This window comes from Melospiza georgiana, chromosome 3 (assembly GCF_028018845.1).
Source record: "Melospiza georgiana isolate bMelGeo1 chromosome 3, bMelGeo1.pri, whole genome shotgun sequence".
In the NCBI taxonomy this organism is placed as follows: Eukaryota; Metazoa; Chordata; class Aves; order Passeriformes; family Passerellidae; genus Melospiza; species Melospiza georgiana.
Window position 1 is genome coordinate 81646529 of NC_080432.1, and position 13834 is coordinate 81660362.

The 13834-nt window shown below is 35.0% G+C and overlaps 1 protein-coding gene across 1 annotated transcript in view; it reads right to left on the reverse strand.

Moving 5' to 3' along the window:
- Window positions 1-13834, reverse strand: part of FIG4 (FIG4 phosphoinositide 5-phosphatase) — a 50681-nt gene that overhangs the window by 25265 nt on the left and 11582 nt on the right. The window contains exons 4-14 of the mRNA XM_058021394.1: window positions 11483-11639; window positions 10174-10224; window positions 8897-9045; window positions 6862-6990; window positions 5260-5360; window positions 4600-4762; window positions 3949-4046; window positions 2908-3041; window positions 2339-2455; window positions 1902-1947; window positions 917-1065 (exon numbers count right to left, since the gene is read on the reverse strand). Of these exons, the coding sequence (XP_057877377.1) occupies window positions 917-1065; window positions 1902-1947; window positions 2339-2455; window positions 2908-3041; window positions 3949-4046; window positions 4600-4762; window positions 5260-5360; window positions 6862-6990; window positions 8897-9045; window positions 10174-10224; window positions 11483-11639 (1294 nt within the window). The remainder of the gene's footprint in view (window positions 1-916; window positions 1066-1901; window positions 1948-2338; window positions 2456-2907; window positions 3042-3948; window positions 4047-4599; window positions 4763-5259; window positions 5361-6861; window positions 6991-8896; window positions 9046-10173; window positions 10225-11482; window positions 11640-13834) is intronic.

Below are 13834 nucleotides of genomic sequence, written 5' to 3' on the forward strand. Positions count from 1 at the left end.
AACATGCTGCAGGTGAGGTGGTTTGTGCAGCACATACCAGCTCCAGGCACCAGGCAAGTGCTGGAAACTAATGGGAAAAAAGAGGAGGAGCTGAAGGTATATCTCAGGTGAAGGGGACTGAAGCACAACTACTTGTGGTTTCTGAATACAAGTTAGGTCTCCATGCTCTAAAACTATCAAACCACTAGTTAAAATCAGCAATGAAGCCATAAGTTTCATAATCACAACAACAGCTTAAAAGAATAAAAGCACAGCCCCTAAAGACCCCTACATTAATTTCTGAAGCATGTGTACAAGTTAAGCAGCTTAGTTTACCCTTAACCCCAAAGCATTTCAATACAAATGCTGGGTTTTCATAAAGAGTTTGAGGATGCTTGTATAAATATCATTGACACCTGATCTGAAAGAACAATTTTGCTGAAAAACTTTTCTTCAATAAATCAAAAACTATGAAATCTTCCCAAAGAAAAAGTAGGAAATAGCAAGGTAAGATGTACTTATGTACAATTACCAGTTTGGCCTTCTCCATGAAAGTATGTATTTACTTCAGTTCTCACTCTCAGTCAGCATTTTGCTTCAAGCAATTGAAACAAGTGTAAAAGACTGGGGCAGAGGTTTTCTTAAATTATTTCAAGGGAAAACACATCTCTTTAAGTTCAGGCATATAAAAAGAATGAAGTCAAGCATTTATATCATAAGACTGATTAATATTCTTTTCCAGAAGATCGAACTTTCAGCATGGCAGGATTTTCTCATGATTTCAAATACCAAAGATGTTTTAAACATGGACAAATAAACATGAAATCATTCCAGCAGACATAACTGTACGCTTCTTCTACATGGACATAATTCTCCATAATCTCTTGACTCAAAATTAACAATTAAAACCATGACACACTCTTTTAATCTATCTTACCTTACAGCATCTGTATCAAATTGTAAATTTGGTTTATCAATCAGTCCCAATGAATACAACTGGTAGGCCAAAGCACATTTCCCCACCATAAACTGGGCTGTGTTAGTGCGATCTAAACAGTCCACACAGTTGGTTCGAAGGACTCCAGTCTGGTGAAGCAACCCAAATAAAAGATTTATCTTAACCAACAAATTACTACAGTCATGATTATTACTTTTTTGCTACTAGCTAAGTCTTATCAAATCTCAAATTATGTCAAATTGTATCTGCTCTGCTGTTTATCTGCCCTCAACAAACATATCCCAGTTATCAGCTAGTACAGGAATGGTCACATGCTCTCTAACTTACAAGAAACACAAAATTATGAGTGGCAAGTCAAATCTTAAGAATATGCCCTGTGTTCAGAGTATGTAACCCTAACATTCAGGTGTAAATTTGATATTGTATGGTTTCAAGTTTAGTCAGTACTTTTCTGACCTTAAAGGAAGACATGTTTCGAGTTTTATTTTCTTTTAGTGCTGGAAACTGTAACAATGTACCGAATATTCAGCACTGGTGCAAATGTCAGTAGCCCATGTTCATGTCTACGAATATGTTACCAGGGTTAAGTATGTGCTTATTCCTCACTGTTTCTGTAGAACATTTTATGACACAGTGCTAAAATGCTGCTGATTTAACTTTCACAGCACTGATAACACTACAGACTGAACAGTAATGGAAACCAGTTTAAAATATAAGCATTTCTCAGACTAAGTCCAGCAAAGATACAATTCCAACACCACAAGGTTTGGGGGTACCATGCAAGAACTTAAGGCCCTAATTCCCAATTAGATTTCTAGGAATGACAGCCATAATAATATGTACTATAAATATCAATTTAAGAGCAGTCTGTGAGTCACCAATCAGGCATTCAAGTGAAATGATTCACTGTTCTTTGGAAGTGCTGACCTACATCACTATGAACTAAAGAAGTATATTTTAGTACCTGCAAGCGACCAGTGGAAACAACACAACCTCCCAGTTCATTCCACCTGAAAAAGAAACAAAACAAAATGACTTTCAAATGATTTCATAAAATAACAGATCCTATCAGGTATTGATCTGCTCAGTGACAAATCGTTACTTCTGAATTTTCAGCAACTTCAGAGACTTCATCTGCAGCAGTCTAAGCAAATACAGTTTCTATTTAAAAAAACAAAGTTTTATATTTTGTATTTATAAACCATAAAATCCACTGGTTAACAACAGATTCAGTAACATTTAGATGACAATTATCTTATTAGTAATCCTCAAAAGAAGTCACTTGGTAATTTCTAAATTAGTCAGTCTTAAAATAACAAATAATTTATTAAACATATAAATTCCAAACAGCTTTCAAAGGAATAGGTGCTATTCATTATGCATTAAATAAATTATAGGTACTTTTCATCTGGACGCAAGATACTGCAGTAGGAATCTGGTCGATTTACAAAAAATCCAGTCTTCTTCACTACACTTTCTGCAATCACATTCAGTCTGTCAAGGACATTGCAAAGTTTGCTGAGGAGAGAGGAAAAAAAAGAGATAGTCAAAATATATTAATACTAAAAAAAGTCTCACCACATATAAGCTTTTTCCATAACAAAAATTATTTAAAAACAGGCCCATATCACAGATTGATTCATTCAACTGTAATTATGCTTATAGTTCTCTTAGATTCTACAGGACAGAAAGACTATGTCTAAGCAATCTTGCTTCTTTTTGATAAAAACATTATATAAACTAGAAGCAGAAGACATAAAAAACCTAAAACTCCTTTATTTTTACATCATAGAGATTTTTTTCTACCAAACTTTCTGTGATTCAAAATATGAATGAGGCAGAAAAGGATGTATGATCATCCTAAATCACATTTCCTTGTTTTGTTTGGAAGCTGCTGTTTTGTTCAGTAACATTTGCTTCCATATGTGCATTTCAGTTACAAGCACTAGTATAGAAAATACTACTTCTACCTTTTAGTGTATTTGGCCATATCCCAGGGTATATATATAATTGCATGCTCTGGGGGTAAGAACTGGTTGAGATATGTCACAGCAGCAACAAGTTCTTCACTGAGAATCCTTTCATGCTTTCTTTTTTCACGTTCCTTTAGCAAAAAGAAAAGGAATTTAACATCAAAATTTTCATTAACAACTGCATATAACCCATACACGTATGCATATATAATGGAAATCAACAGTGGAAGCTGTAGCAACAGCAGGCAGTTCTCCATAAATAGTATAATTAAAATAAGAACAGAAAAGATAGAAAAATCTGAACATTCTAGGTTTTTAACAATCTTTTGTTATTAGTAGTAAAAGTCACCTGTTTCAACTGTGCATAATCATTGGCTGAAAAATGGTATGCTGTAAGTGTAAAGAAGAAAACACAGAAATAAAAGTGGCTATGTAGATGAAATGGACAACCACAAAAGAGAAGAAAAAACACAGGGCAAAAGGGAAGCATTCCATTCTCTTGTGGAATACAGGAGGACAAAGGGAAATTCTTCTCCATTACTGGCAGGAGATGGCAAACAACAGCTCCCATCTCCCAGTCTTGCAATTATTTTTGAAAGTCAGAACTGTGTTGCCATTGCCTGAATATAACATTTATTTTCACAGAACCACAGAATGGTCTGGGTTAGAACAGACCTTAAGATCACCTAGTTCCAATCTTGCTTTGAATGGAACCATACTATTTCAGTAGTTATCAGTATTAATTTAAATTTAATTATAAATTTATTTGGACTTAGATCTAACGGGTAACAGAAAAAACCTGAAAAGAACAGTGAAAGATTACTGTAAGAAATCTCTAAACATGGGAAATTTCGTTTTTGAAGGCTGTAGTGGAAGCAAAGTTATGTACTATATCCTGTAGGATGAGATTTATGAAAAAAATATTTCACTTGTAAGCTAATATTAGTTTTAGAACATAGCCAAAATTATGCAGTGACTCTACAGAAAGAAGCTGAATATTAAAAATCAAACACATACAACTTATTCAAAATATTGTACCTTCACAAGATTCAATATAATAATGGGAGAGCCAAATCTCTGAAGCATTTGGTCAAAGTGAAGAGCAGCAACGTGTGCATAAGGATCTGCTTGGTCCACTGAAACAAGCATAAATTGAAGATGATAATAAGTGAGCTGTAGAATTTCCCCTTAATAGTACTCTACACAAAAGATGAATTAATTCTCCGGTAGTAATGACACATTTAACTACTTTCCCCTCTTTTCATGTAAACGCTGTTAAAAAAATATTCCCTTTGTTGAATTGCAGGCAGCTTCTTAAATTTTCATTAAATACTTATACAGAACAATTATTCTGGCCCCATTAATCTCAGCCCAGACATTTTTCACCATTTTCAACAGGTTTAATATTTTATCCACAATACTAAGAAAAATGTAACTAACTTCACACACAAAGTAATACAAAGAAAGCTCACATCTTCAAACAGAAACATTTCCTATTTAATTTCCGAATGTGAAGTCTAAGATGGAGATTTTTTCCATAATTTTTTACTTTGAATTATGGCTTCACAAAGCACAAGTGAACAGACAATTTGCTCATTTTTGCAAATTCGGTTTTCACTTATTCTCTCAGATGTTCCTTTAGGACACAGCACTAACCATAATCTATCGCAAAGAATAATTTGTACACACGTGTTATAGGTGGTTTAGGCATCATAGTTGAAATATCTTGAGACCAGTACAGAGGGACAGACCCTCGAACCTGAACATAGGAAGAATAACTCCCCGCAGAAAATGACATAACTGAAGCATCATAAAGTATTTGTTCAGTTTCCACTTCATTAGCAACATCTCCCTAAACCAAACAGAAATACACAAATGATGTAGACATGACATTCAAAGCTGCATGCAGTACAGAGAATTGATCATTACAAACAGAGCACAGTTAAACTGTGAGACACTGAACCACAGTAGTGAGAGCAACACTGAAGGTTAAATTCCCATTTGTCCCTAATGAATATTACCAATTTTTTATTTCTTCCCTCAGTTTGGAAATAACATTATCTCTACGTGTAAAAAACCAAAACAAGTGCCAAAAAAACAAGTGGTAAAAAATCTAAACAATTTAGAAGTATTATATTTATTATTTTAGGAACAATTTTATTATGCCAACGAAAAATGCAATGATAGCTGTGATAATATCATCTAATAATAATTTACAGCCAAACCCTTAATTTACAGCCAAACCCTTAACAACCCTCCAAACTATTTCACTCTTCAGTCAGTCAAGTTCAAGCTTTCATACTGAGGAGGGACAGGAGGAAACAACCCCTAAAATCATATTTGATTTACCTCACAGTTTGCTCCTCGTTTCAGAAAACGTGTTCCAGCAAATTTGCTTGATCTTCTGGCTATCAGAGTGACATATACAGGGCGGCCATATATTAACAGTTCTTGAAAGAGAAGTTAAGGTTTACCTGTCACATGCAATGTTTTGTTCACTTACTTTGTTCATGCAAAAATAAGGTCTAACAAAAGTGTATGAAACTGATAGATGTGATTTACTAAAATCACCTTAACAGTGGTGAGTATCACTTCCAGACTTATTTTGCAACTGGAAGAGAACATTGCCCTTTCCAACAATCTGTTTTAAGAACTTTGAAAAGCAAATACATTGCAATACATCACCCACTTTTCAGAGCCTACAGAAGAGAAGCAGCATTTCTATTTCATGAAATGACAATGGAGGTGAAATGGATACAAGAGACACCTAGCACTGCAAATGCTGCTTTTGTGAATACTGGGATTAAAACTTGGGAGCTTCATTTCCAGATGAAGTGTGTTGGTTACCCTCTAATTATTTCTTTGGAAAAATATACAAATTTGCAATCACTTGAGTAAAATAACTGAAACCCAGAGGCAAACACGCTATTGATGCAGTGATGGCTTTTTTACAGTCTTTTTCCATTTTACTAAAACCAAACATAATCAGAGCCTAGTGTGACTACCACTGCTTCCTCAGCATTAGAGAGGCACAAGAAAGAGTTAAGAAGATATTTGCTCACTCCTGCAGCTGCAGGCATAATGTTGGTGGTCAGATCCAGCTTCGATTAAGTAAGACCACAAATGAAATAGTGGTATATAAAAGCAGATCTAGCTGTTTTTCTGAGGAGTAAGCCAATGACCAACAGTCCTACAAACATAAAAAAGCAAAATCAAATTTTGCAGATACCACTAATGTTAACATCATAATTGTTTTTGCTTCCCCAGAAATTTTAAGCTAACATGATAGTGTTGGTGAATAAAAAACAGTGTCTTTGTAATATACTAAATTCTTAACACATAACCTGACATTTCTTTGGACTCTGATATGCATTTGGACTTTTGCTTCTTCTGCTACAATGTACATAGACCCTTTTAACCATTTAAAATAGTATATAGTCAAGAAAAGAGACTTTCACACGTCCTAGTGCTCTTCACACAGCAGGGCTGAAGTTCCATCATTGTGTTCAACAGAAAGACAGTAAATACAAGAATTTCTGCAAATCTCAGTAACTAAAAAATGTTTTAGAGAAGATTAGTAGGAGAGAATTTCTATGGCAATGTCATGGTTTAAACACAGCTGAAACCAGATCAGTCAGCAATTCAGCTCTGCTTAGCTTTTCTTCCTTTCCTGAAACATCTGTGAAAAAATACAGCTGAGCCAAAAAATCCTCTCAAGTTCTTTACTACTAAGCCCCACACTTATTAACAGAGACTCACTGAAAATGCAGTCTACCTGTGATAGGATCTCTTACAATAACTATAATTCTTACTTAGAAAATCATGAAAATAAAAGCTAAACAATAAGTATAAAATTGAATGGTATTTATAGGACAAAGAAATAATTCAATGTTCAAACTGGGTTTTTTCAAAATTGATAAACCAAAATTCATTACAACAGTAGAAGGATACTTGATTGCCCACAGAATCCATGAATAATATACAGCAGCCAGTCACGATGAACAGCACTTCTGACTGCTTCCAGAAGCTTGGCGTTCCACACGTACTTCTCGTAAGGCTTACTGCAAATCCCAAATACACCTAGGAAGTTGTTGCAGTGAAAATGCATTAGCAATTAAGAAACAAACATACCTGCTTTAAAATCCAGGACACTGGATCTTTGTTTGGATTTTCCCTTGACTGCAACTGAGTGTAGCACTTAATTGCATCCTTGAGGTTTGCCAAACACAGATAATTCCAGGCACATGAAGTTTTATACAGCTTTTATGAGGATTTGCAGTTTATCTAGAGTTGCCAGTCACTGCTGTGATTGAGTGCCTTCATGCAGAAGTTACTGATATACTTCAGTATTAAAAAGAGATCTCTATAGAGCAGCATCAAGGGATTTGATAACAAGGGAAATAAAGTTGTGAATTCCAGTTCAATTCCTCCATACAGAAGGACTTTATAAGCTTCTCAATTCTAGTTCACCTCTAATCACCTACAAGGTTCTGCAAGATCATGAACATCAATCCTTTTTCACACAATACAACACAGTTTTCCTAATTTGCACTAACACGAAGAAACACAGCTATTGTAGACCTACAAATTACAATTCTGTTTCTGATATATCTGGAATCAAAATCTTCTTCTCTTTCAAATATCAGGACCAAGATGTGACAACTGTCATTGAAAGGTAGTAGAGGGAATTGAATAAATCTGAAACTTAGCAGAAAGAGGACAAGAATTCTATTGCCTATATTGTTTTCCACACTTTTTTCAAATGAAGTTTCTGACCGGACGAATTATATTGTAGCAGTATGAATGCCAACTATAGCAGAAAACTACAGCAGTCAAATGTTCTGCTGTAGGAAAATGGAGTTCTTCTCACAGATTGCAGGTGAAAATGCAGCTGTTGAACAAACTATTGCCACCTAGACCCAACCTACTGTAAGCCCAGGGAAAACTGATGTAAACAAAATATTTTCATGATGGAGTTTAGACAGTCAGCAGAAGCTGGTCACAAGCACTTAGCCAGCAATTTTTCCTTTTTCTTACTACTAGTGGCATTACTTTGGTGAGAATTTATTTTTAAATGACAAGGTGGCTATATGTTACACATATTCTATGATTATATAGGTGAGCAGCACACAGTGCTGATGGCGTCAAGGTTAGGGTATCTTAATTTCTGATTGTTTTTACAATGACAATGACATAGAAGAGATAGTGCTTTTGTAATGAGTCCTGAGGGATCCTCCAGATTAGAGTCTTTGCAGAAGAGGAATTATTGCTCTCTTCATTCCTTATGGTCCTTTCTGATATTGTAGTATTTGATAACCAGTTGCTAGTATCTTGATATACATGAACATGTTACTAATATCTTTTTCCTGGGGGCATGAGGGTTTCATTCAACAGAATAAAATCCAATATTAAGAATTTCAGGAGAAAATTACTCTGTGTGTGTGTTCATGAAGAAAAAGGGAGAGAAAATAGTTTTTCTCTCTAGCTGTTCATCTTTATACTCTTATGAATACGTTAGATCCGAACTGAAGGCTGAACTTTCCAACCAAAATGAGTCATTTTCCTTACATTTCTTGACAGGGGTTACTACAGTAAGAGAATGCTAACTTCATACAGTTCCTCTGTTGTCAGTATTCTCCAATATAAAACCAAAAAATGGTACTTAATCGGTTATTGCTTCCCACTCTCTTTGTAACTCATTCCTGTTGGGAGACTCAGAAGTCAGTTGAGTAATCAATTGCTGGAAAATGTCAGCATGCTCAGTCATCTTCCCCAATTGCAACATAACTTAAAACAATGACTACAGACCTCTAGAAATCAGTGTTCACATTGAAATGTATTTGGCACTTCACAAAATCTTTTATTAACTCACAATTGTTAACACTACTGACCAACAACAGAAGACATGAATGTTTCTCAAAAGTGGAACATAGTTTAAATGCACTCATGTCCAACAACATCAGTTTAATTAGATGAGTTTTCTTACCACTTCCGCCCTGTGTTGAAAGTCCTTCATCTTCAAATATATCAAAACTCTCTTGTCGGGTCTGGGTAGTTTCAGTTTTTAATATCTCAAGTGGCATTCTCAGGACAGTAAGATTATACTGAAGGGAGTGAGACAGATCGTAGCTGTAACTGATAGATATTTAACATTTATTAATAATTGTAGATGCAGAAGAATTTTCTGAAAGCCCTTACTTTCCACCCATACTTATATTTAACACAGTACTATTTTATAGAAAAGACTTCTGAACAAGAAACACAGATCCTGATTCTATAATGGCAAATGATACAAACGATTTCCAAAAGAAGCTTTACAAACACAGAAACTATTTACAGTTTACAAAAACTGAAAAAGTGTTTATATTCTTCTTTTAACTGAGTACTAAACATATATTTGCATGGAAGAAAAACTCACACTTTACACTGAAAAAAATCTTTCACATGCCAAAGCATGAAACACACATAAAACTTAGGTAGGTTTTATCTTCACAGATCCAGCTGTGAAAGCCTTCATTTTCCAAGAGGAAGCATCTTTGACTGACACACCTTTTGGTGACTGCAAGAGGGTTGCTTTTGGGGTTTTTTTTTGTTTTTGTTTTTTTTTTTTTTTTTTTTTTTTTTTTTTTCTTTAAGTCTTCAAGTCTTCTTCCACTACTGCCAGGTTTACCACCACATTTCTCCCATTTTTGTGCTGTCCCAAAAATCTCACTTAATAGTAGCTGGGACACAGAAACTTGTCTTAGGTATGGCATTCATGAAACAACAAACAAGAGAAATGCAATGACTAAAAAACCCTATGAAAGACATACCCCACGTAGGGTGTATCTTAAATGAGGATCTATTTCTCTGCCTTTGCTCCTGAGTCAAGGCAAAGCTTTATTTATGGAAAATGGGATCAAAAAAGAATAAATAACAAGACAAGCAACCTTCCCTGAAACCTAATACTTTTCCAAAGAAAGAACTTCTGCAAAATCTGGCAAGGCTGAACAGTCAGTGGAAACAGTAGTTTCAGTGTCTACTTTTTTCCATGCCATTAATAGTTCTATATTTCTTCAGCTAATGGAGACTAAATTCCTAGCCAATTGATTAAAGGAGAAAGCAGGTTCAAAATACACGGATGCAAATGTACAAGCAGCATGATCATGTGTCTTATTTCTCCAGAATATCAACCTAAGAGTCTTGGGTGTCAAAAACAAAACCTATAATCTTCTAGCAAGTGTAAGTGCACATTTTTTTAAAGGAATAATAACTTATACCTACCTAAAATAGAAGTTGCTAGAAAGGTCCACATTTTGAAAGATTCTCAGATACCTAGTAAAATAATTCAAGTTGGAGGAAAAATTATTATTTTAACAAGACAGACTATAAGATGTCATTCAGAGGATCACAGAAAAGAAATTACACGTAAATATAGATATTTTTTTTCCCTATGTTCCCATCCTATCTTACTGTAATTGTTTTGACAGGTAGTTAAACTAGAATGTCAGAATATGGATTAAATAAATAAAATACCCTTTTTTAAAAGAAAACAAAACTAATATCTACTCATACACATACTCTGTTTCTTTACACAGTTGTAAAGTTGCGGTTCTATTTTCCACTTATGCACATTACATTTTTCAGGACTTAAAAAAGAAAACTCTCAAAAATACTACACAAGACATAAAATTTTTCCATTACTCTCAAATAAATGAACAAGAAAAGAAATATCTATAAAAATCTGTCATAGCCTTGAAAATTCCCAGAAGAAACTATGACATTGTCTATGAATAATACAATGTCAGGCACCATAAATATGTAGGTTAGATAACATGGTCTGCTGCACCCTAAGAGGAGAGACTGAGGTCTGGGATCAGTCCCACCTTTAAGTGGAAGCTTTTTTAATATTTAAAACTGGCTTGGTTCTTTACCTGACATCAATTTATCATAAATCATCACTTTTTGATTATTCATACTTCGTACAGACTCATTACAGTTTACTGATACCAGTTGCCTGCTATTACATAGAAGCAAAGTCACCCTACCCTGATAAAAACAAAGGCTTAAACTTCTCTCTTCATAAAAAAGTCCCTGAAAAGAAAGAAGCTGTTCAACTTACCAGTGAATCTTTTCACCACCCTTTACAACTGCAACATTCACAAGATGCTGACAGCACAGAATCATTTAATAATCTATTCAGCACCTCTTGAAGGGCACAAAAGATCTCTTCAGGTGAGATTAACATCATGCAAAAGCTACTAAATAAAGAACTGTGCCCCAAATCGTACAAACCAATATTAGCATTACATTGCCCTTGCAGGAATAATGCTTACATGTGACACTTCCGGGTGCAGATTTGCTAAACTTAGCTGTGACATGGAGATGTGGATAATAAACTCTAGGTTATGACAGCTGTATTTACTCTCCAGGCTAGACGCCATGGAACTTGCAGTCTATTTTCCAAACAACAAGATAAAATGGCTTGAATGACATACTAATACAAAAAACCCATGACCGAAGTTCCCAGTTGCAATTCAACATTGTTTAGAAAATATTCAAGAAGTACACACTAATTACCAGCATTATTTACCTGGCCTCATCAGGATGACTGATTCTTACAGAGTCATTTGGAATGTAGATCATATTTGTATCTTCTATTTTATATATTGCATGACCTCCAATATCTGCCATTTTTCTTCTTTTTGTTATTAACACAATGTAATAGCCTTCTAAAAACCTGACAAAACCTGTTAGAACAGTATTACAATGCTTTTAGTGGCATATTTGTGTTTATTTGATAAAATATATTTAGCAAAACAGTATCAGGATTGTCTCAAGATTTCAAAGAATTTTTATTTGTTCCTGAATGTTATATGCACACACACACACACACATATATATATATACACATATACAGACTCTTAAAATTCACTCCCATTAATCAATAAAATACATAGTTTTTTCTTATTTCCCTTCCCACTGTGGGTATTTTTAGTACTTGGTAGCAGAGTTAGGACACTGAAAATTTGGACTACGTTTCTATCTACTTAACGTACTTGTATTTACTTTTGACAGGACTCTCATTGTTCAGAGTGAGACACACTCTATTTACTTCAGATACTAAAGGTAAATGTTCTAGGGTAAGGAAGAATCCCAGACTCCTATTTTCTTTTCAGGTTTATGTACTCTCTGCTGGGGAGGGACACAGAACAGCAAAAGGAGTTGTGGGTAAAACATCTTTGTGCTCTCTCTCCTTAACTGAATTCCTGGAACTGAATTCCTTGACTAGAGCAGCAGTTCCCCCAAATCAGAGCCATTCAGAGTGGCTGGGGTAGTCCTTTTTTTCCTGATTCCTCTCTCAGACATCAGCACTTGACCCTGGTGAAACACAGAAGGCTAAGAAGTTAGAACAGGTAGTGTCTGGTTTTATTGCCTATAAAAAGATGGCTTCTGAAGCCTCCACCCTCATTCCCTGCAGAGCATAGCCATGCTTCTTCATGGAGTGCCTCCTTTGCATACTTCTATTATATATGATTGGGAAAAAATGTAACAAGCCTTTAAATATAACACAAATGTAGAAATTCAAATAAAAAATAGAAAGACATAAAAACCTCTGAACTCAAATGTGGTACAAATACAGTATAATATAGCAGTAATATGCTTTAATAAGTAGTAAATTACATTATTGGATGTAGCTGCTCTGATAAATTGCTGAGAGCTTGAAACTTACTACTATTTACTGGTACTATAAACCAATATATTAAATTGGGGAGGGAGGTGATGATGATGATGATGAAGAAGATGATGATGATGACATGATACAAATGGACCCTCACAATTCATAGTTTTACTTGTATTTACACTCAGTTCTTTTAGCTTTGCAGTACAAAGTAAAGAAGAAGGATGAGGAGAGCACACATTTTCTTCCCTGTCACTGCTGGAGGCTGCAACGTGATCGAATGAACTGCAATCTTTTCTTCCTCCTTATTAGCCCCCCTTGGAAAAATGCTCTCACCTGCACAAAGACAGGAGGCCCTGCTGACAATAAGAAACAAACCTTCCATTTGAAGCAGACTATTGAATTGCAGTTGTTAAATAGTAGTCACAGTTCTTCCTGTATCCTCCAGGTACTAAAATCACTTATGTGAACAGTCTCTGTCCTTTGAATTTCACTAGACATTATAGAAAAGTCTGACAAGGAACTGAGCCTTTCTCCCTGGCCTGGTTCCCTCCCTTAAAAAGCAATTTCCACTTTTAAACACTACACAGGAAACCAGAACTCAGTCTATCAGCACCCCCATTCTGAGTGCACTGAATGTACTGCATCTGGTTAATGAAATAACTAGAGGACAGAACAAAGCTGGTCTTTACAATTTTAGGAAAAATAGCCCTGTTCTTCTGACCTGAGCCAGGAGGCAGAAATAACCAGTTGCATTCCTTCAAATTACATGTTTATACGGATATGGTCTGAATCATGTAATTTGGAAGTATATAATTCTGATAAGAGAGTCTGTTACTTCTAAAGAGTCATCTAGAAATAGATATACCATATCTGTTAGCCAATACATTTGTGCAGCTACAGAACAGACACTCTCCTGTTATGAGCAGTACGTATAAACAGGCATACAATTGGGATGCAAAATTTTAACTGACTGCAACCACTTTTCAACCAAATATTTATCAAATATTTAGACAGTAAGCACTGACAGCTTGTGCAAAAAACCCAGTGCTGCAATGCTGTTACAAGCTCCTTTAGGTTTATCCATATTATGAATACTCTTAAATCAGTAAGAAACATAAACATCATCTGAGGAATTTCTGAAAAGCTGGATGCACTGATGAGTTCCAAAATGCTTCAAAGGCAAAAGGAATGAAGAATAAAGTTTGCTTAATTTGCCACTTTGATTAGAATAGTATTTTATTATTTATTATCTAATCCACT